The sequence below is a fragment of the Phyllopteryx taeniolatus genome, chromosome 8 (genome assembly GCF_024500385.1).
Source record: "Phyllopteryx taeniolatus isolate TA_2022b chromosome 8, UOR_Ptae_1.2, whole genome shotgun sequence".
Taxonomy (NCBI): Eukaryota; Metazoa; Chordata; class Actinopteri; order Syngnathiformes; family Syngnathidae; genus Phyllopteryx; species Phyllopteryx taeniolatus.
In genome coordinates, this window is record NC_084509.1 from 11711411 (window position 1) to 11737500 (window position 26090).

A 26090-nucleotide genomic window follows, 5' to 3' on the forward strand; every position below is an offset into this window, starting at 1 on the left:
CTCCCAGGATTGCGTCTGCTAAATTGCCACGCAGTAACTTTTGCACATTCTGGGAGGGGTGGTATATGCAAATAAATGAATTTACCACACATAATGTGATGTATCAAACCTGACACGAATTGCGATGGCTGCTTTAGCGCCTTTAAATAGTGTATCTGAAAAGAAGGTACAAACCAGCAGGCAAAGCAAATCCAGCATAGTGCAGGCAAAATGAAAGGTGGCGGGAGAACTTTTCTACTTTAAACAACTTTGAAATGCCAGAAACAAAAATAATTGCGACATATTTTCTATTCAGCAATGGAATTTCAGAGCTTCTGAATGATCTCAGGACTGACTTGGAGCCAGTTACAAGAAGGAGTCATGCCATGTCACCAGTGACCAATCTCTTTGCAACTCTGTATTTCCTTGTGTCTGGGTCATTTCAGCACAATCTGGCCTCTCCTAGAGCAGTTTCAGAGTGTGCTGTCCCAAATTTTAAACTCAATGTTACGCATAATGGACACACACAGTATATCCAATTGCTACACACTCGGGGAGTGTTAAATCAAACAAATTATGGCTTCTCCAAAATAGTTGACGTGCGAGGTTTGTCTCTTCCATTAACACTTACAATTCCATCACTTGAAACTTTATTTTGCGCTTGAGATGCTCTACAGAATTTTCCATGGTGAAAACCATCACAGCTATCAAGACGGAAAATATATATTTTTTTAAAAACACACAGATTCTCATTCCTTACCTTGGCTTTGCCCTGAAAATTGAAGGTGAGAACATACTCGCCGGGCCGTGTCTCACTTTGGCGGATCACAAAGAGCCCGTGGCTCCTGGCCCCGCCCGCCAGTACCAGCTGAGCCGCCCGGACGCGTGATAGCGTCCCGTGGAACCATGGGTAATCGGCAAGGCTTGTGTCGCCTTCAGAGTCCTTCAATCCCTCGCCGCCACCTGAGCACCATACAAAGTGACTTTTGTATTCATTGTCCTGCTTTGATATGCACTTTCTGGAGAGAAAAACAAGCTAGGATTGTGTGTATCATTTGTTCTTTCCATTTTTAATTAGCAATAGAATATTAAAAGACAGAGACATTTTTATTTTGTTAGTTGTTTTTCAATCTAACAGAAAAAAATGAAAAAAAATACAGATTTTTTTACAATTCCATTTTAGGTTCAGATCAAAAACACAATATTGAAACATTTTTATCTTAATATTTAATTGGTTGAGTTGACATGACCAGGAAGTTTGGTAAGGAACATTAGTAAGGATACAATGCCTTGTTAGCCACCACAATTAGTCAGGACAGACACACTCAACAATGTTTGAACAAACTATTGACTTCAGATTCAAAAGTAGTTATCCATCAATTTGTTATGTATATGTAATAATATGATGAGGCGATTATACATGTTCCACTCTCCAAAGTCATAACTGACCTCTGAGGGAAACCATAACTCCAATGTGGCCTGCGACAAAAATGAGTATGACTCATCTTCTCTCAGCATAATCGTCTATGTTAATATGGCTGCTGGATCGTGGTCATGGACCGGACCGATTGTGGCTGCTAACAAGGTAAGTATGTATTTACTAATGCTCATTACCTTATTTCTGGGTAACGCAATCCCAACCAATTGCATGTCGTCGCTGACTGGCTGAACCCCAGTATATCCATATATGGTCAACCTTTTTTTTTTTTAACTTTTCACAAATCAATACTATTGGTCTTTCCCCACATCGACTGTTATTTTTCCATATTATTAACCAATTCAAAGTGTTGAAATAGTTTGACAATAACTTTATTAACTCTCTTCGACACGCTCTGAGAAGTGTTGTATAAAGGCTTCTTTATGCTCGTGTGGGCGGCAACCGCCCCGACGTCACTGCGGCTATCCCGCGCGTAGTGTGCCTTTATACTCGAGCGCAATCCACGCGCGCAGTTTTGAAAATGTACTGCAGTTCCAAGGGGCACGCTGAGTACGTCATCACAGCATGTGACTAATACAGACCAATCACGAGGGATGATCTCCGCGGCATTCTACGCGCAGCAACAAATTTTTGCCTTGTGTGCATCAAGTGACGCAGCGCCTTAACTCCACTACTTCCTCATTACGCGGCAGTCTTGCGGCATTATGTCGTCTCAAGATTGAAAGTCTGTTTTTCAGACAATGTCGTGTGAAAATAGTTAGGTTAGATACATTTGAGTAGGCCTGTTTTATTAAAAATCAATAGTGTAATGCTTCATTGCAGAAGGAAACGCGTCAGCCACGAAGGTTTATTTGCGTGCAGATTAATATCGACCGATTACATTCAACTCATCCTCGCCTTTATTGCATCACTCATGGCGCTTATATCTTTCAAATAAAGTTTGTGAAGATGACGTACCCACAGGTGTTTGCTTTGGCGACGCATTAAAGCCTTTTTGCTTTGGTGGGGGTTTGGCACGAGCACATACTTTGACAGGCATGGCTGGTGGCATATTCGTACCATTCTAATCATGTTGTGTTGATGTCGGCGCAGTACTGTTTAAGTGCTGTATATGATAACAATATAAGGCAGAATACCAGCTTTAACAATGCGATGTTTGGTAACTCAAGCAAGATGGCGTTTTGTTTTGTTTTTTTCCTGAAAAGTAGTGATTTTGGAGATGCGAGGATTCCACGCAACAGCTACAATATTAAAATTGAATTCAGTCCTGTTGCCTGTTTTTCCAATTCGTATTATTGATCTGAGTCACAAATATGTCGTTTTTTGTGTTAAAAGAAAACAAATAATCAGCCACTTTTTGTTATAGAATTTTTGAATACTAATTGAAACTGTAAAGAATGAATGAAAGACAGATTCTAGAAGAAGAGTAGAAGTTATTGCCTGCTGCCTGCTGAGCTTCTGGGGACTGAAGGAAGCGCTCTAAAGGCATGTGGGATGGATGCTGGGTGAAGGGGGGTTCCCTGCAACGCACTGAGGGGGCACTGTAATGCTCTGCCGCTGCTGCACATAACCTCTCCGGAGCTCGGTACACACCTAAACAAGTTTGTTTCCATCCATTATGACACATTGGCATGTAAGTGCAGATGTGAACGTGATGGTGCGGGCGCAGGGCTCACCCTCAGAGAGCAGCTCGCAGCTGCAGGAGGCCACCATGGAGCAGTTTTTGGCTGAGGCCTGACCGTGAGGACACGACGCCAGCTCGATGTCGTCGCCGCTGTCCCTGCACACCAGTACACTAGGGTGACCACTAGAGTATGTAAACAAACAGCAACATGTCCAAACACACATCCTACAAATAAAGTCACTGTTGACGTCTCTACCAACAAGAAGGAATGTCAGTCATTGCTGTGTGTGTGTGTGATTTCGTCCATGTTTGTGTAGAGGAAGCCTGTCAAAACCTTCGCTAATTGGATGATTAATGGATGTGTGTGTTTCCGCGCTCCTTCTACATCGCTCCACCCCCTTGCTCGCTTTCTTCCCTCCACAGCAAATATTTATGGAGAGGTTTACCCGGGGTCTATGCAGTCCTGGATGTCAGCGACCCAGGAGTTTTTCTGCAGCGAGTCGATCGTTTCCAGGATGTATTCGCCCCCATTCTCCACCTATGGATTCACCACATTCATAAGCAAAAAAAAAAAAAAAAAGTTATCCTTTCGGTAGCAATACATTGTTATTGTCCAGGTCTTCCGAAAAAACAAATCCTCATTTCGTAGTCGGATAACATAGCCAATTCTCGCTATCTCGATTTTTCAACATGAAGCCTATTTAATTTTGCTTGCTCAGATATTCACATTTCTAATGAATTATTTTGGAACACTCTTTTCAATGTAGTGGTGCTACTTGCTCAGTTCCTACCTTTAAGACAAAAGTATTGTCTTTGTCAGGCATCTCCAGAGGCATGGTGGTCCTCACCTCAACAATGGCAGTCAAGGGGATGCTCACCTTTGCTTTTGAAGACTGAACATGTAAAAGAGAAATCACTTTAAGTGATGACGTTACACGTTATTAGCTAACTTAGACACTAGGTATTTGGTCCAAAAGTATTTGGACAATAGCAGAGTTTATATCCATTTTCATGTTCTGTACCGCGTATTCTCACTAGGGTCGCGGGCATGATGGAGCCTATCCCAGATATCTTTGGGTGAGAGGCGGGGGACACCCTGAACTGGTCGCCAGCCAATCGCAGGGCACATATAAACAAACAACCATTCACACTCACATTCACACCTACGGGCAATTTAGAGCCTTGAATTAACCTACCATGCATGTTTTTGGAACGTGGGAAGAAACCGGACTACCCGGAGAAAACCCACACAGGCACGGGGAGAACATGCAAACTTCACACAGGCGAGGCCGGATTTGACCTGTGAGGCGGATGTGCTAACCCAGGGGTGTCAAACTAATTTTTGTCACGGGCCACATCATAGTTATGACTTCCCTCGGAGGGCCGCTACAACTGTGAACCCACCTATAATTACATACAGTATACACAACACATTGATGAGTAACCAGTTTTGAAATCAGAAGACCTGTGTGCTAACCAGTCCGTCACCGTGCCACCCTGCAGAGTTTTCACGTTAAAATAAATAATTTGTTTGAAGTGTAGACTTTTGGGTTTCATTTAGGATGTTTCCAAAACATTAACATTTAGGAATTATAGTCATTTTATGCAGGGTAATTCCACTGACAAACCGGAATTTGTAGGTCAAAACATGCAGTAGTCTATCACTAACTTATGCTAACATAGTAGTAAAGCCAAAATTACAGTAAATATTGGTATTAAAACACTTTAATGTCATATACATAAAACAATTGCATGAAAAACAGTAAGTGTAGGGCAGTAACAAGCATGCCGTTTTGTGACGACCAATTCTTACACCGCTGCGCAAACTAGTTTATCGCACATGCTTCGGAACCTTAAAACGTCGTATGACGGGGACGATGTAAACCAAGGACCCCTGCAGTCATGTAACACTAACACAAACCAGACTGTGTTCCAAATGATTCTGAAAATAGGGTTTATGTTTAATAAAGAACTGAGTTTTGGTTTGTTATGTTTTTTTTGGATATGGTGTTTCTCCTGTCAGTTTCGATCAGTGATATTAAATGAAGCTGGGTGAAAAATAAAAATAAAAATCATGGCAGCATCCTCCCCCCACTTCAACCCTATTGAGAACCCAGAGCTCATCCTTAAAAGGAGGCTCTCTGAGGGTGGTTAGCTATATATAGGATTTGTTGTGGTTGTACCGTATTATAAATTTATTTTAAATAAGGATCATCTTCAGACCCTTGCATATCCCAGTGGATCATGTGAAAAAATTATAATAGTATGGTATAATAGTTTCTAATGAGCAGTTTAATTTTGTTGTACTATACTAGTAGTAAAAATAAGACCACTGTACATGCAATTACGAAGGACCAATGTTTAAATAACTCTTACATTAAAACACCATACTTAGCGTAAAAACTAGGTTTCAAACATAACCATTAGGCAACCTATCTCTGGCTGTATGGCAAACAGGCCTCAAAATGGTCCCTCCTGCATGATAATTAAGGGCCCAAATGAGTCATGCATTGGAGAGCCACTTCCCCGCCCCCAGTCTTGGAAGCACTCAAACACAGCACGGAGAAGGCCAATTTTTCACGCCATCAGCGGACTGTAACCGATGCAAAACAGGAAGAGTTTACGCCATGTGATCAAAGAGGATGGCCTCCGTTTGCCCTCTGCCAAGGATAATCTGAACACATCCACATGGTGTGTTTTTATGTGTTTATGTGGAGACTGATGGTCTGGCTAAGGCTTATCAGCTGATCTGTCTGGAGTAACAGCGTTCTCATCTTGATTTTGGCCGCCATCCACACCCACAATTCCTGTCTGAGGATCACATGTTAAGTGAACACTTTGCTTATGCGTCGCTTCCGGTAAGCCTGCGGCGGGCAGAGCAGCCTCCCCCCTCCTCCAGGAAGTGAACCCTCCACGTTTGACCATGTGACACTTAAAAGACATTAGAGAATACTACATTTTTTACTTAAGTGTTTATTTTGAACTGGTGGAAATAGCAACCTGAAAATCTGAGCTTGAGTGAAAAATCTAACAAATCAGTTAAATTGAGTTCATTCCATCCATCCATCTACAGTACTGTATCGGTCCATCTATCTAGTCGTTTATCCATTCGTATGTCCTTTTAGCATCTGTCTGTCTGTCCATTGTACCTATCCACTGTATCTGTTCCTTTATCCACCTATCCACTCTCTGTCTGTCTGTCTAGCTATCAATCCATCTCTGTATCTTTCTGTCTGTCTGCCTACGTATCTATCTGGCTCGCTAGCTATTTAGCTATATAGCTGTCTATCCATCTATCCACTGTCTCTAGCCACTCTTATTTACTCAATCAATCAATCAATCAATAAATCACTCTCTATCTACTGCGGTGGTGTCCCGTGACGGCCTTAAGACCCTTCTCTGCTGGCCTCAACCCTATCAAAATCACTGACCTACAATTACAACTTAAATACATTATTATTTATAATATTCATTACAATCCATCCATCCATTTTCCATACCACTTATCCTAACTAGGGTTGCGGGGGTGCTGGAGCCTATCCCACCCCTATCTTTGGGCGAGAGGCAGGGTACACCCCAAACTGGTCGCGAGGCAATCACAGGACACATATAAACAAACAACCATTCACACTCACATTCTCCCCGATGGGCAATTTAGAGTTTTCAATTAACCTATCATCCATGTTTTTGGGATCTGGGAGGAAACCAGAGTACCCGCCGAAAACCCACACAGGCACGAGCAGAACATGCAGAATCCACACAGGATTTGAACCCGGGTCCTCAGAACTGTGAGGCAGATGTGATAACCAGTCGATCACTGTGTCACCATTCATGATAATACATAGCATATACAACTCCAATTCCAATGAAGTTGGGATGTTGTGTTAAACATAAATAAAAACACAATACAATGATTTGCAAATCATGTTCAACCTATATTTAATTGAATACACTACAAAGGCAAGATATTTAAGAGTCAAACTGATAACCTTTATTGTTTTTAGCAAATAATCATTAACTTAGAATTGTATGGCTGCAACACATTCCAAAAAAGCTGTGACAGGTGGCAAAAAATGGTCGAACAGTTTAAGGACAATGTTCCTCAACGTACAATTGGAAGGAATTTAGGGATTTCATCATCTACGGTCCATAATATCATCAAAAGGTTCAGAGAATCTGGAGAAATCACTGCATGGAAGCGGCAAGGCCGAAAACCAACATTGAATGCCCGTGACCTTCCATCCCTCCGGCAGCACTGCATCAAAAACCGACATCAATGTGTAAAGGATATCACCACATGGGCTCAGAAAACCAATGTCAGTAAATACAGTTCGGCGCTACATCCACCTAGTGCAACTTGAAACTCTACTATGCCAAGCAAAAGCCATTTATCAACAACACCCAGAAACGACGCCGGCTTCTCTGGGCCCGAGCTCATCTAAGATGGACTGATGCAAAGTGGAAAAGTGTTCTGTGGTCCGACGAGTCCACATTTCAAATTGTTTTTGGAAATTGTGGACGTCGTGTCCTCCGGGCCAAAGAGGAAAAGAACCATCCGGACTGTTATGGACGCAAAGTTCAAAAGCCAGCATCTGTGGTGGTATGAGGCTGTGTTAGTGCCAATGGCATGTTTAACTTACACATCTGTGAAGGCACCATTAATGTTGAAACGTACATACAGGTTTTGGAGAAACATATGCTGCCATCCAAGCAACGTCTTTTTCATGGACGCCCCTGCTTATTTCAGCAAGACAATGCTAAACCACATTCTGCATGTGTTACAACAGCGTGGCTTCGTAGTAAAAGAGTGCGGGTACTAGACTGGCCTGCCTGCAGTCCAGACTTGTCTCCCATTGAAAATGTGTGGCGCATTATGAAGCGTAAACTAAGATAACGGAGACCCCGGACTGTTGAACAGCTGAAGCTGTACATCAAGCAAGAATGGGAAAGAATTCCACCTACAAAGCTTCAACAATTAGTGTCCTCAGTTCCCAAACGTTTATTGAATATTGTTAAAAGATAGGTGATGTAACACAGTGGTAAACATGACCCTGTCCTAGCTTTTTTGGAACGTGTTGCAGCCATAAAATTCTAAGTTCATAATAATTTGCTAAAAACAATAAAGTTTATCAGTTTGAACATTAAATATCTTTGTAGTGTATTCAATTAAATATAGGTTGTACATGATTTGCAAATCATTGTATTCCGTTTTTATTTATGTTTAACACAATGTCCCAACTTCATTGGAATTGGGGTTGTAATAAAACGTGTATGTATATAACAATATATATAATAATTTAGATGAATATATTTCCAACAGTCTTTTGTCTTCATTTCATAGCATGTGTGCATGTGCTTTGCTCAGCTTCCAGTCGTTTACAGTGCTGTAACTGTAGAATTGTTTTTTTTGTAAATGTATTCTGCCCAAGGCGTTCAGAATCTCAAGTGCTGGCATCAACCAGGTCAAACACACACACCATTGAAATGGTCTAAGCAATCAGATTTTAGCTTCACCACTATGCGCCTTCAAGCAGGCTGAGTCACGTTGGTATTTTTCAAGTCCTCTGATTGGTTCAGCTAAATAGTCCTCTGATTGGTTCAGCTGAATATGTGCATGAAAACTGATTTACTGAAGAGGACGATTTTGGACATCATTAAAAATTCCTCTTCAAGGCCACTTAAAAAAAAGAAAATCGACTTTTTGGGGCTAGGTCAACCAACATATTACTGACTGGAGTGTTTTCAACCTGAGAAAGGATTTTGGGGCACTTTCAGAGCAGCATGTATGAGCTATCTTACACAGACAGGCAGGAGAAAAGAAAGTAGGTCTGCTGCCTCGCCCTTAGCATAAGGAGTCCTTTTTCATTGCGATTCCTCAGAATGACCATCAAACTTTGACCTCATGCTCTGCCCGCAATTGACAGCATAGGCTAAAATCTTCCACAATTTTGCCTTGGTGGTATATCTGCAATAGTTGCTTCTAATTAGGGCCCATTTGGGTAAATTTCCTCTAGACATTTGTTAAAATACAAGCACTAGATTTTGAAAAAAATGGGTGCTTCAAACCAAAATTGCTAACTTTGTATGCAGAATGGTTTCTCGAGACTTTTTTTTTGTTTTTTAATGTTTGTTAGTTTGTTTGCTTTTTGTTTGTTTGCAAGAAAAGAACCAATTATATATTGGTGGAGAGTCGCATCAAGGATTTTGTTATACTGTCACAAAATTATATTCTTTGATTTTTGCTGAAGAATGTATGAATCCTCATGACAGAGTTCACACAGGAGGTGGGTATTTACCAGGGCGTGTAATTTGACTGCTGATCTAAACTGGGATTAGCCTTGGTGGAGGTCTGCACTCTCAACTGCACTGAAATAGAACATTAATCAACATACCAGTCCGTATGTATTTAGTCCGTGCTCTTTCACACCTGCATACCAGCTTCACATGGAATGGTACGTTGTCCATGTCCTTCTAGCATTCTATTTTAGAACATTTAAATTAGACACATGGGGTACTTGGTTTACAACGGTACTGACATATGACGTTTCGAGGTCACGAACGGCGTGCAATGAAGTAGTTTGTGATGCGGCGTAAAAAATAAGTTGTCATGCAGCACAAGAAGGCACATTCAGTTTCCCCCCTACTTATTAATACTGCGTCAGCATAGGCTACTAGAAACCACCGCACTTTCTGTTCCGGAGCTCCATCATAAAACCAAGTAGTAATGCTTAGTAGCCAAAGTCTTAGGCTACCACATGCTTTGTTGTTTTAATGTTGTTTCAATCACAGCAATCATTTTGATGTAGTAACTTGGTAAATAGTCAGACATACACAAACATTAATCAGGAATACACAAAAATGACAGAATCTTTTTCCATTGAAAGAAAGAAGCCTTTCAATTTTGGTGAGAATTTGAATATACGAATCTATTTTGACCATTTTAGTCGCCATGGCACTAACAAAACAGTCCAAGCTATAGAACAGGGAGGGGTGTCAAACATATTTGTCGCGGGCCACATCGTAGGTACAGTTTCCCTGAGAGAGCTGTCTGTGACACCATATGAATGTTTAATTGCCTTATCACATTATTAATACACAACAAATTGATGATAACTAGTTTTGAAATCAGCGGCACGGTGGCCGACTGGTTAGAGCGTCAGCCTCACAATTCTGAGGACCCGGGTTCAATCCCCGTCCCCACCTGTGTGGAGTTTGCATGTTCTCCCCGTGCCTGTGTGGGTTTTCTCCGGGCACTCCGGTTTCCTCCCACATCCCAAAAAACATTCATTAATTGGAGACTCTAAATTGCCCGTAGGCATGACTGTGAGTGAATCATAATGGCACCACCAGAATCATAATGGCACCACCAGTTTGCTCAGCATCCGACACAAACCAGAAAGTAATAGGCTAACTATCCATTCATTTTCTATAGCGCTTGCCCTCATTAGTGAGCTGGAGTCTATCCCAACTGACTTTTAAACAACCCAACCTACACCCTGGACTGGTTGCCAACCAATCGCAGGGCATATAAACAAATATTACAATCATTCATACTAACGTTCACACCGACGGACTTTTCAGTCCTCAATGAAATTAACATGTATTTTTTTGTAATCCGGAGTACCCGGAGAAAAGTCACGCAAGCACAGGGAGAAAATGACGAAAATCAAGTAAACATTTTTTACACCACTTATCCTGTTTGGGTTCACAGGGAGCTGGAGCCAATCCCAAATGAGTTCAGGAGAAAAGTGTTACACACGCTGCAATGTCGCAGTCAATCATAGAGCACAGTAGGGACAGACCACGATTCATACTCCCACGCTACTTGTATCAAAGTCAGGCAAGTGTACCAGGACTAGAACATTAGTGACTGTAGGCTGACTAATAAAACACTCCGTTTTGAGCCAAAGCAGAGGTCTACGCTCTATGGAGTCACTATGGCATTGTGGAAACAAAAGAATGATCTAATGGTGACCAAAGATGTTTGCAAAGTACTGCTACTACTACTGTATGTAAGACAAAAAAAAGATTTTCAGGGAGGTTCCCTTCCACATCTATATTTTAATCAATTATTTCAAAGTTATTGTTTCCCCTGATGGGATAGCGGATGGTGTGTGGTCAGTGGGCCTGTGCTGTGTCATCATGCAGCAGCCAGGAAGGAGACTGCGCTGGTCACTTTAATGATCTGACACAGCTGAGTGTGCCCTCCAATGATGTGAACAGGACAGTGGACCGGTCATGAAGCTTGTCCTTATTTATGGAAGTGCTTCTTTCGCATATTGACGCTAATAGAACACAGCATGTGAGAGTGCTGAGGAACAACTATTTTGGTTCTTCTCCCTGTTGTCACCGCATGCCCAAGATGAGGAAGCGATACATTCAGATTTCTGCAACACCAGTGGGAAACTTTGCAATGTGCTAAGAGGGGTTGACATGATAGCTTCTTTCTTTCCATCTCCAGACCCCTCAATCAGCTCCTCTCTCCCATGACCGTCTTGCAACGACCTCTGCCATCTTCACCCCACGTTCCCAGCACACACTCAGCTGCACGGCCATGTGGCCCTCTCAAGGTCACGGGCAACAATCTGGAAATCCCACGCGGACAAATGTGAAGAGCATTTCTTCAGTGCTAATCTTATAAACAGAAAAAAACCAAGGACTCTGATTACTTCTTCTGTTGCTTACTCACTCTACTCAGAGAATATTAATATGGTCCAAACAAATGTTTGTTATTATATATTATGATCATAGGCTGGTTTAAGGTTTTTGGCCTATTCAGAAATGCACAGAGGACCGTAGGTTGTCCACTCCTGCTTTAACAGAAAGTGCAAAAAGAGTAATTGATAATCACATCATGCACGTACGTATGTTGATTGCATTTTACATTTTTTGTTCTAATGGAGAGCGCAAACTTGGATGGTTTGGACATGTCCAGAGGACAAATAGTGAGTACATTGGCGGAAGAATGATGAGGATGGGAAGTCACTGATAGTGTAGCATTCGCCTGACTACGGTGCAGGCAGCGTGGGTTCAGGGCCCACTCATTGACGGTGTTAATGTGATTGCGACTGGTTGTCCGTGTCTAAAGGTGCCTTGTGACTGACTGGTGACCAGTTCAGGGTGTGGTCTGCCTTTCGCCCCAAGTCAGCTGGGATAGGCTGCAGCACCCCATGACCCTGAAAAGGATGAGTGGTGTTGAGAATGGATGGATGGATGGATGGATGATAAAGATGGAGCTGTCAGGCAAGAGAGCCAAAGGAAGACCTAAGAGATGGTTGATAGATGTAGTTAAGGAAGACATGATGGCAGTTGGCATTTGAAAACAGGACGCACAAGATAGGCTGCCATGGAATAAGATGACACGCTGTGTCGACAGTTAATGTGACAAGCCGAAAGGAAAAGAAAAAAGATATGGGCATACTCATCCATCCATCCATCCATTTTCTGAGCCGCTTCTCCTCACAAGGGTCGCGGGAGTGCTGGAGCCTATCCCAGCTATCTTCGGGCAGTAGGCTTGGTACACCCTGAACTGGTTGCCAGCCAATCGCAGGGGCATACTCATATGAAGACCTATTTGAAATTAATGAACCCCACCCCCCCAAATAAAATGCAGCTGTTGACTAAGATGATTTTTATTCGATTACTCAATGGATTTATGGGATTAATGGTAGAGTCCTCGATTCTAAAAATATTCAAAAGCTGCTCCACTAAAAACTACGTAAATCGTCGCTGTGAGGCAGAAACAACCTCTAAATATAGTCAAATTTATATTTTTTCAAAAATCGATACTATTGGTCTGTCCCTACTTTGTCTGTTATTTTTAGGCAATAGTAACTTATGTAAAGTGTTTAAAAAATAGCTTGAGAACAAATTCAATGACACTCTTGAATGTTCAAAGTATCTGGGAAGTGTTGTAAAACTATACCTCGTTTCTCATTATGTGGAAGTCGTGTGCAATATTTGTTACCTATATTTAAAGTGTGGATGTTTTTTGGACAAGAAGTAAAAATAGTAAGGTTAGATACATTTGCGTAGGCTTGTTTTGTTCATATCGACTGCTGTAATGCTTTGTTACAGAAGGAAGCTCATGGCTAATGAGGCAAGTGCATATATATTAATATCCGCCTAACACAAGGATTTAGTCAGCCTGTTGTTTTATTTATTGCATCACTCATGTGGCTGTAAGACCTTTAAAAATAGTTTGGGAAGATGACTTAACATAGGCGTTTGCTTCTGTGAAGTACTAAAGACCTTTTATATGGTCAGTGGCTCGGCATAAATGCTGATTATGGCGAAGGCAGCTGGCACTGGCAACATGTCCTGCCGTTTTAATCAATGACAGCATAATAAAAAGGCGTTGTTTTTTTAGCATATTTCATAAGTGATTAAATATGATTTTGGGGTGGTGTTGTGTTGATGTTAGTGTGCAACGGTATATGATAGCAATATAAGGTATGATGCCAACTGCAACACAGCGGTGTTTGAGAATTCATTCAAAATGGTGTTTTTTTTTTATTTGCTGAAAAGTATTCACTTTGGAGGTGCAATGATCCACCCAACAGCGAAGAAATGAGAAAATATGATAGCAGACCTACACTTTTACAGTAACACCACAGATACGGAATCATTGGATTAGAATGTGAAGGTGCTCCTCATGTTTGCCCATGGAAGAAGCTGTATACCTAATACAGACAATGACGGTAGCATGCAACAACGTACCTTCGGCGGCACGTAGAACTCCAGCAAGAATCTCTCGGGCCCTTCGTCCCTCTTGCTCTTCCTCAGCAGCAGGCGGCACTTCTGCCACTGCGCGGCGCCCATGCAGTTGGTGTCGTCGGCCACCATGAACCTGAGTGCCCCTTCCCTCTGGATCTCCACCATTTCGGCCTTGTGCCCCTGGGAGCCTCTGGGTAGTCGCAGCTTTTGGGACCACTTCTCTCCCACCGCTGCAGTCGTCGTCTCACCTCCAGCAGATCCTCCTCCTCCTCCTCCAGTCCCGTTAGACTTCCTGGCTGCGGAGGGACCGTCTGGCTCGGGGGAAGCGCGGCGATGCCACATCTCCTTCACCCCATCCACTACGCACAGGCTCATGTTCCTCAGCGAGAAGCCCTTCTTGAACCGAGCTTTTGGGTGGCTCACCGACACGTCCTCGGAACTCCGGGACTGACCTAGGGCGGACACCTTGTGTGTGGGCTGAGGGCCGCGGGCACCGGCCGCGGTGCTGCCTCCGCCGCCCTCTATCCCGCCCCCTCCGCTGTCCATGCTGTCCAGAGATTCGCTGGAAGCCCCGGCGTCCTTGCGTCTCTGGTAGAGCTCGTGGCTGTAGGACAAGGGACAGCCCTGTATCCCCAGGAAAGGAACGATGCTGTACTTGGGCGCGACGTGGAAGCCGCCCCCCCCCGGCGAGGATGCCCGGTTTTCCCTGGCCTGGCTCAGAACAGCCGAGAAACACTCCAGGAAGTGTTGGGCAAAGTGTTGCGAGAAGCTGGTGTCAGCGCCGGGTGAGTCGTAGCACGGGTTTTCTGACAGGAAGCGCTGGAATTTGTCAGCGAAGTCTGCAGCCGAGGCTCGGGCGTGGAGTTCGCAGAACTCTCGCCAGTCGGGCAGCGGGCATGAGGAGGAGAGTTCCGGGCTACCGGACACCGCCGCTCCGTTCATCACTGGGCCATGCCAACCCACCGAGGAGAGGCTGGAGGGGAGAAGAAGAAATCAAAGGCATGAGATCTTGGACACACATGCTAATGTGTTAGCATGCTAAAATGCGCAACATTTAATGGACAAACGCAAATATGGTGTTTCACGATTTTATTTTCAAAGTAAGTGCTGACATTCCAATAGATTTACTGTACGTACCCTATGATGTGTCATTGAGTTGGGCTACTTTTTATGTTGGCCTATGTTGTGCTTTAACCACAAGTGTTGAAGTTGCTGATTTCTGCTGCCTCGTCTTGTCAGAGCGCATGCAGAAACTGCTACTTGCCACAATGGTTTCCCATAAGCAAACTCAGCCCTCCAAGATTTTTTTCCACATTTACTGACAGTTCAAACTTGGCAGAGGTCTGCTCATGCTAATGTATTGGCATACCAATATGTTAAATGCTAACATTCTAGCAGATTTAGCAGATTGTTTATTAGCATATTGATAACCTATATCTAACATACCCACAACGTTAGGAAGAATACTGACTTATACATTCACGTGCATGGATGTAAGAAGAGGCATAATGTACAACTTAAAAGTCATTTTCTAAATTACTGCTTGGTGATCTGGAGGAGGATTTACAAACACAATGTACCTCGGTGATGTTTAGTTTTGGCAAGCTCTGTAAACATGGCGTGTAGAATAATGCAATTTCTCTAAACTGGAAAAGACAAAGCTGTATTTTGGGAATGTGAAGATTATGTTCAAAGCCCTCATTGGCATTAGCTTTCTAGACACATTTGCTAACTAGGCACTCAGTAGAACAAATACCTCCACCAAGGCCAAACAATTCTTATTTGAATCAGCATTTAAGCCTGTCACGATAACAATTTTTGAGGTTACCGATATATTTTCCCCAAAACTATCACGATAAAGCTGAATGATTTTTGAATGCCTCTGAAAACATAAAAAAGGCCTGCCCTTATTATTATTTGTTTTATTTTATTGCTTTTAAATCAGTATTGTTGTTATTATTATTATTGTTATTATTATCCTTGTTTTTCGATTAAATTGTTTTTCTTTACTCTGTGATATGTATTCCGCTGGGTCTAAAATAAAGAATAAAGAGCTGCAAGACTAGTTTGGTTTAATATGGAGCCTTCTATTCCGATTATAATTGCTTTAGAAGCCCAAACCGAATGAAAATGCTCCATATAAACACCTCATTCGGAATAAATTCGAATCAGAATGGAATTTCATTTGGTTTCAAAGGGGTGGGATATTCCTTTTTCAAACTGTTCAGAAGTAAATTTTCACCATTTGAAATAAGAGCCAGGAAAAGCTCTGTCTACGCATGCTTCATCCCAACGCAAACGTGGTGATGTCATCGTTTACGCACGATGTAAATTTGCTGGCTCCAGACGGAGCTCGTATGCGAGGGAGATCTTATTTTTAACTACTTATAAGTTGTTTGTAATCAAGCATTTTTTTAAATAAAGGTATAAAAACAATCCCAACTACTCTGCTGAATAGATGACGGACCTCCTTCTTGATAAATGACGTGACGTTCACGATCAAGTGCGCATGTCATATGGCTATTCCGATTAAATGTAGTGCCAACACGTGCAAGAGTGTACCAGTCCGCCGGCACCCACTAGTGGCTAATGACACAGCCGTCCAACTCGCTCACGTGTGAGCCGCGCGCCGGCTCAACACAACAATGACGATTTATCGAGTCTGGAAAAACTATCGTGTCCATTTTATTTATCGAACAATAAGTCAATATTGTAATTATCCTGACAGGCCTAATCAGCATTAAAATTCCTCATAGATACTTGATGAAAAAAGTGAGAAAATTATTACATTCTAGATTAATAAACAATAGTTGATTTAATATCAAGTGGTTAACTCATATTGCTACCTTAAAATTAAGTACAAATACTTCTTTTGTTTTTGTTTTGACAACAAATCCCTGTCTAACACAGGACTGAATCATCAACAAATGTCCAATTTCATACTGGATCTAATTCACAACAGTGCTGCTTTGAATCTTTGCCATGTCATCCCCTCTCCCTTAATTTCCTGTTATTCTTCTGCTATTGTCGTTTAATAAGAGCAAATGGGAAGCTGGAAACCCGAAGAAACGGCGTGTTCAAAAAGGCATTCGCTGGGGCCTGGCGCAGCTATGAGCTTGCCCAGCTCAACTTTCGTGACAAGCGATCAGATTATGGTGACGGTCTGCTCGTGGGTTCTGTCAGAGCACTTTAATGGACTCTTGGTGGCCCATTCATCTCATTCACTGTTGTTTGGCTAACTGATGAGCGTGTTTGCAAAGCATAGTCGCCACACTTATCCCTGCATTCCTGGTCCGTGTGTAGCACTTATTGCATCCATAGCTGAAATGTATCAAGGCTGAGTAAAAGAACCAGTACTTCGAGTGTTAGCATTGTTTTGGCTAGGATTGTTTTGGCAAGTATACCCTCACAATGGTATTGGTATTGCTAATGATTTTCATCCATCTATTTTCTTTTGGCCAGCACGGTGGACGACTGGTTAGCACATCTGCCTCACAGTTCTGGGGACCGGGGTTAAAATCCCGGCCCCGCCTGTGCAGAGTTTGCATTTTCTTCCCGTGCCTGGGTGGGTTTTCTCCGGGCACTCCGGTTTCCTCCTACGTCCCAAACACATGCTTGATAGGTTGATTGAGGACTCTAAATTGCCCATAGGTGTGGATGTGAGTGCGAATGGTTGTTTGTTTCTATGTGCCCTGCGATTGGCTGGCGACCAGTTCAGGGTGTGCTGGGATATGCTCCAGCAGCCCACGATCCTCGTGAGGATAAGCGGTAAAAAAAAGGATGGATGGATTTTCGTTGCCGTTTGTTCTCATTAGCATCACGGGTGAGCTTAAAAATATTTGAAAGTTTCACATTTTTTCCAAACTTACCACACCGGTGTGCTTGGTCATGGTAGCATTGTTGACGTACAGGCGAGTCACTTTCATGAGCCGCGAGGAATTAGTGTGCTTCCTAGTTCCAAATCCATTGCCAAAGGCTTGACAAAAAAAACAAAAAACAAACACAAAACAAAAAAACAGTTACTGTACCGAAAATAGCATGTTCCAGACTTAAAGTGACGGCGAAGCCATGCTACTCTCGCTCAAATTGAATCTACTAGTATTGTATATCTGGGACCCGGAAATATGCCAGTCCCATTCTCTGCCTGCATTGTGCCACAGCGCCAGTAAACAACAGCCGCCAAATCTGGAAGTGACAGACTTTGCCAACGGCATTGTAAATGACAAATGGAAACTATTCTTGCACACATTGCTCAGTCCCAACGGTCCGTTTTATCCGATATCCTTTCCATCGGGGTCTATTTTATCGAGGTTCCACTGGACAAAACAAATTGACAGTTGAACAGCCAACCTAGAACCAATTGTGTTAACTTCTAGTGGGTCCACTGTATTATGTGCGAACTGCAGCAGTGACACACTCTGAAAACCCTTTCTTCCAAACATGCTTTGGGACAAAAACACTATTATGTTGCTATAATTCCACATTGTATTGGATATCATAGGATTAAAGTATTATTTTCATAATATTCATTAAAGAAAAATATTTTTCCCCAAGTTACAGTGTTCCCAGTTATATCAAGGTTTATGGTTCACATCCCCGCTATGTCGTGGATTTTAAAAAGTGATTGTTTTCGATAGGTTTTTAAATTATATTTACTGACAGTAATGCCCTTGCATGTGGGAAAGGAGAGCACCGATGCCCTTTTCACCTGTTAATTGAAGCTCACACACGAACACGTAGAATCGCCAATGTCACACGCCACTCCACCAGGGTCCACCTCTTAAAGGCACGTTCATGTATAAAACACACAGATACTATAATACGTACAGTATTTTATGCTTGCAATATTTGGCAAGTATTTACAGTGTGTTTAAAAGGGTGTTTTAATTAGTTTAAGTGTGTTTTGTAAGTTTAAATGCGATTAAAATGTATGGGAGGGGTAAAATAATTTTTAAAAACATTTTCGTTATTCATTTGGTCCCTCTATATCGTGGATTCTCCCCTAGAGCAAGTGGGTCTGGATCAACGGGGATTTACTGTAACTCAAAATATGTATGCTGTGCAAATTCACACAAAATTGTACAACCCCAATTCCAATGAAGTTGGGACGTTGTGTTAAACATAAATAAAAACAGAATACAATGATTTGCAAATCATGTTCAACCTATATTTAATTGAATACACTACAAAGACAGGATATTTAATGTTCAAACTGATAAACTTTGTTTTTAGCAAATAATCATTAACTTCGAATTTTATGGCTGCAACACGTTCCGAAAAAGATGGGACAAGTGGCAAAAAAGACTGAGAAAGTTGAGGAATGCTCATCAAACACCTGTTTGGAACATCCCACAGGTGAACAGGCGAATTAGGAACAGGTGGGGGCTATGAGTGGGTATAAAAGGAGCTTCCCTGAATTACTCAGTCATTCACAAGCAAAGATGGAACGAGGTTCACCTCTTTGTGAACATGTGCATGAGAAAATAGTTGAACAGTTTAAGGACAATGTTCCTCAACGTACAATTGCAAGGAATTTAGGGATTTCACCATCTACGGTCCATAATATCATCAAAAGGTTCAGAGAATCTGGAGAAATCACTGCATGTAAGCGGCAAGGCCGAAAACCAACATTGAATGCCCGTGTACTTCGATCCCTCAGGCGGCACTGCATCAAAAACGGACATCAATGTGTAAAGGATATCACCACATGGGCTCAGAAAACCAATGTCAGTAAATACAGTTCGGCGCTACATCCACCTAGTGCAACTTGAAACTCTACTATGCCAAGCAAAAGCCATTTATCAACAACACCCAGAAATGCCGCTGGCTTCTCTGGGCCCGAGCTCATCTAAGATGGACTGATGCAAAGTGGAAAAGTCTTCTGTGGTCCGACGAGTCCACATTTCAAATTGTTTTTGGACATTGTGGACGTCGTGTCCTCCGGGCCAAAGAGGAAAAGATCCATCCGGACTGTTATGGACGAAAAGTTCAAAAGCCAGCATCTGTGATTGTCATGGGGCTGTGTTAGTGCCAATGGCATGGGTAACTTACACATCTGTGAAGGCACCATTAATGCTGAAAGCTATATACAGGAAACATATGCTGACATCCAAGCAACATCTTTTTCATGGACGCCCCTGCTTATTTCAGCAAGACAATGCTAAACCACATTCTGCACGTGTTAGAACAGCGTGGCTTCGTAGTAAAAGAGTGCGGGTACTAGACTGGCCTGCCTGCAGTCCAGACTTGTCTCCCATTGAAAATGGGTGTGGCGCATTATGAAGCGTAAACTACGACAACGGAGACCCCGGACTGTTGAACAGCTGAAGCTGAAAATCAAGCAAGAATGGGAAAGAATTCCACTTACAAAGCTTCAACAATTAGTGTCCTCAGTTCCCAAACGTTTATTGAATATTGTTAAAAGAAAGGTGATGTAACACAGTGGTAAACATGACCCTGTCCTAGCTTTTTTGGAACGTGTTGCAGCCATAAAATTCTAAGTTCATAATAATTTGCTAAAAACAATTAAGTTTATCAGTTTGAACATTAAATATCTTGTCTTTGTAGTGTATTCAATTAAATATAAGTTGAACATGATTTGCAAATCATTGTATTCTGTTTTTATTTATGTTTTACAATGTCCCAACTTCATTGGAATTGGGGCTGTATTAAATTGTCATGAGTACCAACTTTACAGTATAATTTCAAACCGTGAATGCTGTCCCCGAGCACACGATAGCGACATCTGCAGAGAAGCATTGCACTGTAACACACATGTTGATCCCATTATTTGATTCTGTGAAGCATGAACATGAAAGGATATCAAGACGGAAGTGGGCAGGCCCAGCGACACACACACACGCACACGGGGACACACACGCACACACACAAAGAGATGGCAAACATTCCACACGTGGTTAAAGATACAACATACGACACACACGTGCGGACATTCCCGGAATTTCCTGGGAAAGCAGCTTGATTGTTAATCCGTCTTTTTGGGAAAAATTAGCATGAAATCGCCACTACTGGAATGAAGGATAATATACAATGTAAGAAATTGTAAAGGCAAAACAAACCATCTAAAATTGTTTACATTTTGAAATACTACAACTACTACGATTGGCTGGTGACCAGTTCAGGGTGTACCTCGCCTCTCGCCCGAAGATAGCTGGGATAGGATCCGGCACGCCTGCAACCCTAGTGAGCATAAGCGGTACGGAAAATGGATGGCTATTATCATTATTAATCATGTCTTGATGGAATACAGGAAGAGGTACTCTTAACGCAGTCTTAAGTTTTCTGTCTAAGGCCTGCCACACACCACGCAACACGCCCGAACCCCACTGGAATTGACCATCGCGAAAAATAACAGTTGCTGGCTCACACCCGTACATTAAGCGATTGAAGCCTGCACATCTATCGATGCGCTGCAATGAAATAGGCTACAGCGACTCTATTGCTTTTTGAGACTCCACATATTGTATATTGAACCACAAAAACATGACGCGATTGTCAAGGAAGAAGCATGTTGCCATAAACAGAGGAAGTGGGCGAGATTAAAGGAGAGAGTGGATATTTTGACAGGCTGCTTTATCCCATTCACCAACTGTACCCGGCGCGCTTCATATTTCGGTCGCATGCATTTTGGCCACAGAGACTGGTATGCTTCAATTTTTCATGCACAGGTACACATGAATTATAAATATAGTTAAGCATTGTTGTAAAACGCAACGTATGTACACTGACAACTGGGACCAGTGGTTACTCACTCATGAAAGGTCATTGTGGAACCCCGCATACTGCGCGACAGTTCAGTTGGTTTCGGCCGCTTCGCTCGGTGTGCGGCGGGCTTAAAGAGAAAATGTATTTTAATGTTTACTTGTTGAAATGATTAGATTATATTGAAATACCGTGTTAAAATATAAAAAACAACTAATCAATGAACGAAATATCAAGGAAATTTACACGGTTATTATGATGCTAGCTATTTAATACTTTGACTTCATTCATTTTCATCTGTATTATTATTATTATTATTTTTATTTTTTTTCAAGAAACATAATTCCAGTCCACAAAAAAATAGTGGGTTCATCTTCTCCCTGTATTTGTGTGAGTTTTCTCCAGGTAATCAGGCTTCCTCCCGCATTCAATGTTATCTTCACTGAAGACTCTCAATTGTCCATAGGCGTAAATGTGAGTGTTTGTGTAAATGTGCCCTGCATTTCACTAGCGACCAGTCCAGTGTGTACCCCGCCTCTTGCCCAAAGTTTGCTGGGGTAGGCTAGAGCTCACCCGTGACCCTAACGAGGATAAGAGTTATAGAAAATATATTAATGTACAGTCCACATGATCTAAACCTTTATTGACATTCATTCATTCATTTTCCTACCCGCTTCTCCTCACTAGGGTCGCGGGCGTGCTGGAGCCTATCCCAGCTGACTCTGGGCGAGAGGCGGGGTACACCCTGAACTAGTCGCCAACAACCATTTGCAATCACATTCACAGTCTTTAATTGACCTACCATGCATGTTTTTGGGATGTGGGAGGAAACCGAAGTACCCGGAGAAAACCCACGCAGCCACGGGGAGAACATGCAAACTCCACACATGCGAGGCCGAATTTGAACCCGGGTCCGCAGAACTGAGAGGCAGATGTGCTAACCAGTCGTTCACCGTGCCGCCTCTTTATTGATATATGTAACAAAAAGTAACTATACTACAGAGGTCTAGTGAAAGAGCCTTTAATTGTTCTGCCTGTGACTATACCTCGTTAGCATAGATAGATGAACAAAGATACATTAATTGAGGGAAATGAACCATTTTCAGACCAATTAAGTTAAATCAGATCATTTCCAGCGACAGACGTGATGATCTCTCACAGCAATCACTGAACTAAACAAACACTATGAAACAACATAAACACCTGGCTGGCTCAGGAGACATTGCCGAACTTGGCAACAGTCTATCCTATCCTATCTGTTTGAATGCGTATTCATTTAGCCATTAGTTACACATCAGACTTTACATGAAGGTGGTGATAAATGAATCAGTCCCCTTGAAGGTACCATCTACATTCATGAATCTATCACAGTGTCTCCATCCATTCAGTGTGTGTGTGAGCAAGTCAATAGCCATTCACCTATTTAAAAACCTGCACCGGGCCAACTTTCCACTCATTCAGCAAAACAACAACAACAACACTTAAGGTACATTTGTCAAACGGCACACACGGATGAGAATGTGCCACTGTAATGACTGCACACGACACACACACACATACACACACTCCCAGAGTCAGCATGAAACTTAAGCTGTGGGACGGAGGAAGTGGACAGTTCTGTCCCAGCACACTTCAGCCTTATGGTGCATAATGATCGACAGTCAGGAGAATGATCTATGAATGAAAGAAGGAGCCAGAGGACGGCTGGGAAGGAGGGTTGCATGTTTTGTCTGCAGCTGCTAAAACAATCCAGTGAGTGAGTGAGTGTGTGTGTGTGTGTGTGTGTGTGTGTGTGTGTGTGGAGGTGTGATGCAACGTGAAGGACCGAGGGGAGCGGAGGTATCCCCCTCAGCTTTCAACCTCAGGGCCACTGGATCCTTTCCTCCTTCCGCTATCTCCTCCCTATCTGTTGTTAAGATCCACCACTACTGTGCCTCCTCCACCTCCACTTCCTCACCTCCCCTGGGGGTGAGGAGGGCCTGCTATCTCCATCAGATGCTTGGGAGTTCTGTGTGTAACAGTGCGGAGGAGAGGAAAGTAAAGTGCAGCCTGGAAAATCCTCTTCTTCGTCTTCATGTATATGAGGAAGGCCTCTAGGGGTGACATATGCTTAATGAACACAGGTCGGGGAGCATTTACTGTGCTTTTCTACTTCATGGCACACACTCAGTCAACTGTTTTTTTTTCACTTTCCAAACTGTACTGCAGGGAAGCTGTGAAAATCCTGCCGCAGTGAACACATCCGTTGGAACGAGACACGCTAACAATCAGCAACAAAGGGACCGGAGGATAGAATTTAGAAAGAAAAGAAAATGAGTCACTGCAGCAAAGCGGACATTGTGGACACTGTGCCCGTCCAGAGCTAAGCTGCAGCACCAGGCTAAGCTAACATCTACAAACTAAGTCACAGCTGCCGCGACGATATATTGTCCCAAAAACTATCACGATAAATGATATTATGTTGTTTTTTGTAATACCTCTGAAATCCTGAAAAATAAGGGCCACCCGTTTTATTTTGTATTTATTTTTTTAATTTTGCTTTTAAATCAGTATTGTTATTATTATTGTTGTTGTCGTTATTATAATTTCCGTTCTTGTTTCTCTATTAAATTGTTTTTCTTTACTGTGTGATATGGATCCCCCTGGGTCTGAAATAAAGCATAAAGAGATGCAAGACTAGCGTGGTTTACTTGGAGCCTTCTATTCCGAATATAATCGGTTTAAAAGCCCAAACCGAATGAAAATGCTCCATACAAGCACCTCAATTGGAAAAAGCAGGCAAAATCTGAATGGAATTTCATTTGGTTTCACATGGGTGGAATATTCCTTTTTCCAAACTGTTCAGAAGTAAATTTTCGTCATTTGGAATAGAGTCGGGAAAAGCTTTATCTACTCACGTAAATGCGCGGTGACACCATCGTTTACGCATGTCGTAATTTTTGGCGGCTCCCAATGGAACTCGAATGTGACGGAGATCTTGTTTTTACGTACTTAGAAGTTGTTTTTAATCAAGCGTTTTGTTTTTTAAAATAATAGTATAAAACTACTGCGCTGAATAGACGACAAACCTCCATCTTGATGAATGATGTAACGTTCACGACGAAGTGCGTATGTCATACGGCAGTTCCAAGTAGTGCAGGTGTATATACCCGATTGGAATAGATCACCTCACATGTAAACAGTTGACCAGAGATCTTCAATCAGAATGACCATAAAGTCTCCACATAAACCCAGCTGCTGTGTGGTTGGTTTGCTGAAAACGATTCCTTCGCCTGTCAATAAATATACGTTGATGTTCACTGTAGTCAACTACTGGCTGAATAACGTGTGCCACTGAGGTTATGCTTAATAAACAGTTAACGTTCGTTGTGTCTGTGTTGTCTGAATCTAGGCGTTGCACATGGAGCAAGATTGTGCCGTATTGGCAATAAGTTTAAATATTTTTACAAATATTTTTTTATGAGCTTTCTATCCAAACACAGACACGCACGTATGCACGCACCCATCCACCCACACATATACACCACCACCCCCTGCAAGTTGCTTCATGCCAGCAGGACGCCCGCAGTGATCGACTAATGAGCACGATTGGTCATGTCGTGCGCTCACCCCGGGGGGTTTGGGTCCGGCCATGTTTCCTAAGATTAGCCTGCACTGCACCGCACGCACACACAGCACACACACGTACACACACACACAACCTCGCAGCACACCGAGTACAGTACATTGAGGCAAGCACCCTCGTGAATTCATTGAGGATGTTTTCTTACATAAGATGTAACTATGGCTGTAGAGTGAGGACATTTGATGACAAAACAGATGCCATGTCGCAAACCGCCCACCCCCACACACACACACACACACACACACACAAACATTCATACACAAAGACGGTAAAACAATGCATTGATTGGAACATGATGAGCAGCATCGATTGCATTAATAAGGATTGCTGTAGTATGCAAGCATGCGGCTCTGACACTGCGTGGAGACAAAAATAATGACTGATGAGAATGTCAAAGATGTCAGATAAGAAGCAGCGGGACAAGAAACAGAAGTTAGGGGTCATCAGTAATAGCCCTAACCCACCTTCCTTCCGCTGACCTTTGACCAGACCGAAACTAACCTCCATGGTGCAACTGGTTAAGAAGTTTGGGCGGGACCAGCAAGGAAGAGAAAGTCTCACACAGCCTTGATCCGGACATACTGTAGATACACACTATCCATTTAGATTTATTTTGCCAAGTATGTCCAAAAAAAAAACACACAAGGAATTTGTCTCCGGTAGTTGGAGCCGCTCTAGTACGACAACAGTCAGTCAATTGACAGAACACTTTTGAGACATAGACATTGACAAAAACAGTCACTGAGCAATAAAGGGTTGCTAGTTATCTGGTAGCGGCACGGTGGCGACTGGTTACAGCGTCGGTTCAATCCCCGGCCCCGCCTGTGTTTGCATGTTCTCCCCATGCCTGCGTGGGTGTTCTCCGGGCACTCCGGTTTCCTCCCACATCCCAAAAAAATGCACGTTAATTTAACACTCTAAATTGCCCGTAGGTGTGAATGTGAGTGCGAATGGTTGTTTGTTTGTATGTGCCCTGCGATTGGCTG

At 42.6% G+C, this 26090-nt stretch overlaps 1 protein-coding gene across 5 annotated transcripts in view; it reads right to left on the reverse strand.

The window, feature by feature from the left end:
• The window catches only part of LOC133482222 (SH2B adapter protein 2), a 39261-nt gene that overhangs the window by 8450 nt on the left and 4721 nt on the right, over positions 1-26090 (reverse strand). For 3 of the 5 annotated variants that reach the window (XM_061782119.1, XM_061782117.1, XM_061782121.1), the window contains exons 2-7: positions 13761-14730; positions 3833-3934; positions 3488-3579; positions 3094-3197; positions 2858-3010; positions 740-942 (exon numbers count right to left, since the gene is read on the reverse strand). In XM_061782119.1, the coding sequence (XP_061638103.1) occupies positions 740-942; positions 2858-3010; positions 3094-3197; positions 3488-3579; positions 3833-3934; positions 13761-14699 (1593 nt within the window). In that variant the 5' untranslated portion in view covers positions 14700-14730. Of the gene's footprint in view, positions 1-739; positions 943-2857; positions 3011-3093; positions 3198-3487; positions 3580-3832; positions 3935-13760; positions 14731-17626; positions 17734-26090 lie in introns of all 5 variants that reach the window. The other 2 variants (XM_061782118.1, XM_061782120.1) reach the window with 2 other exon arrangements.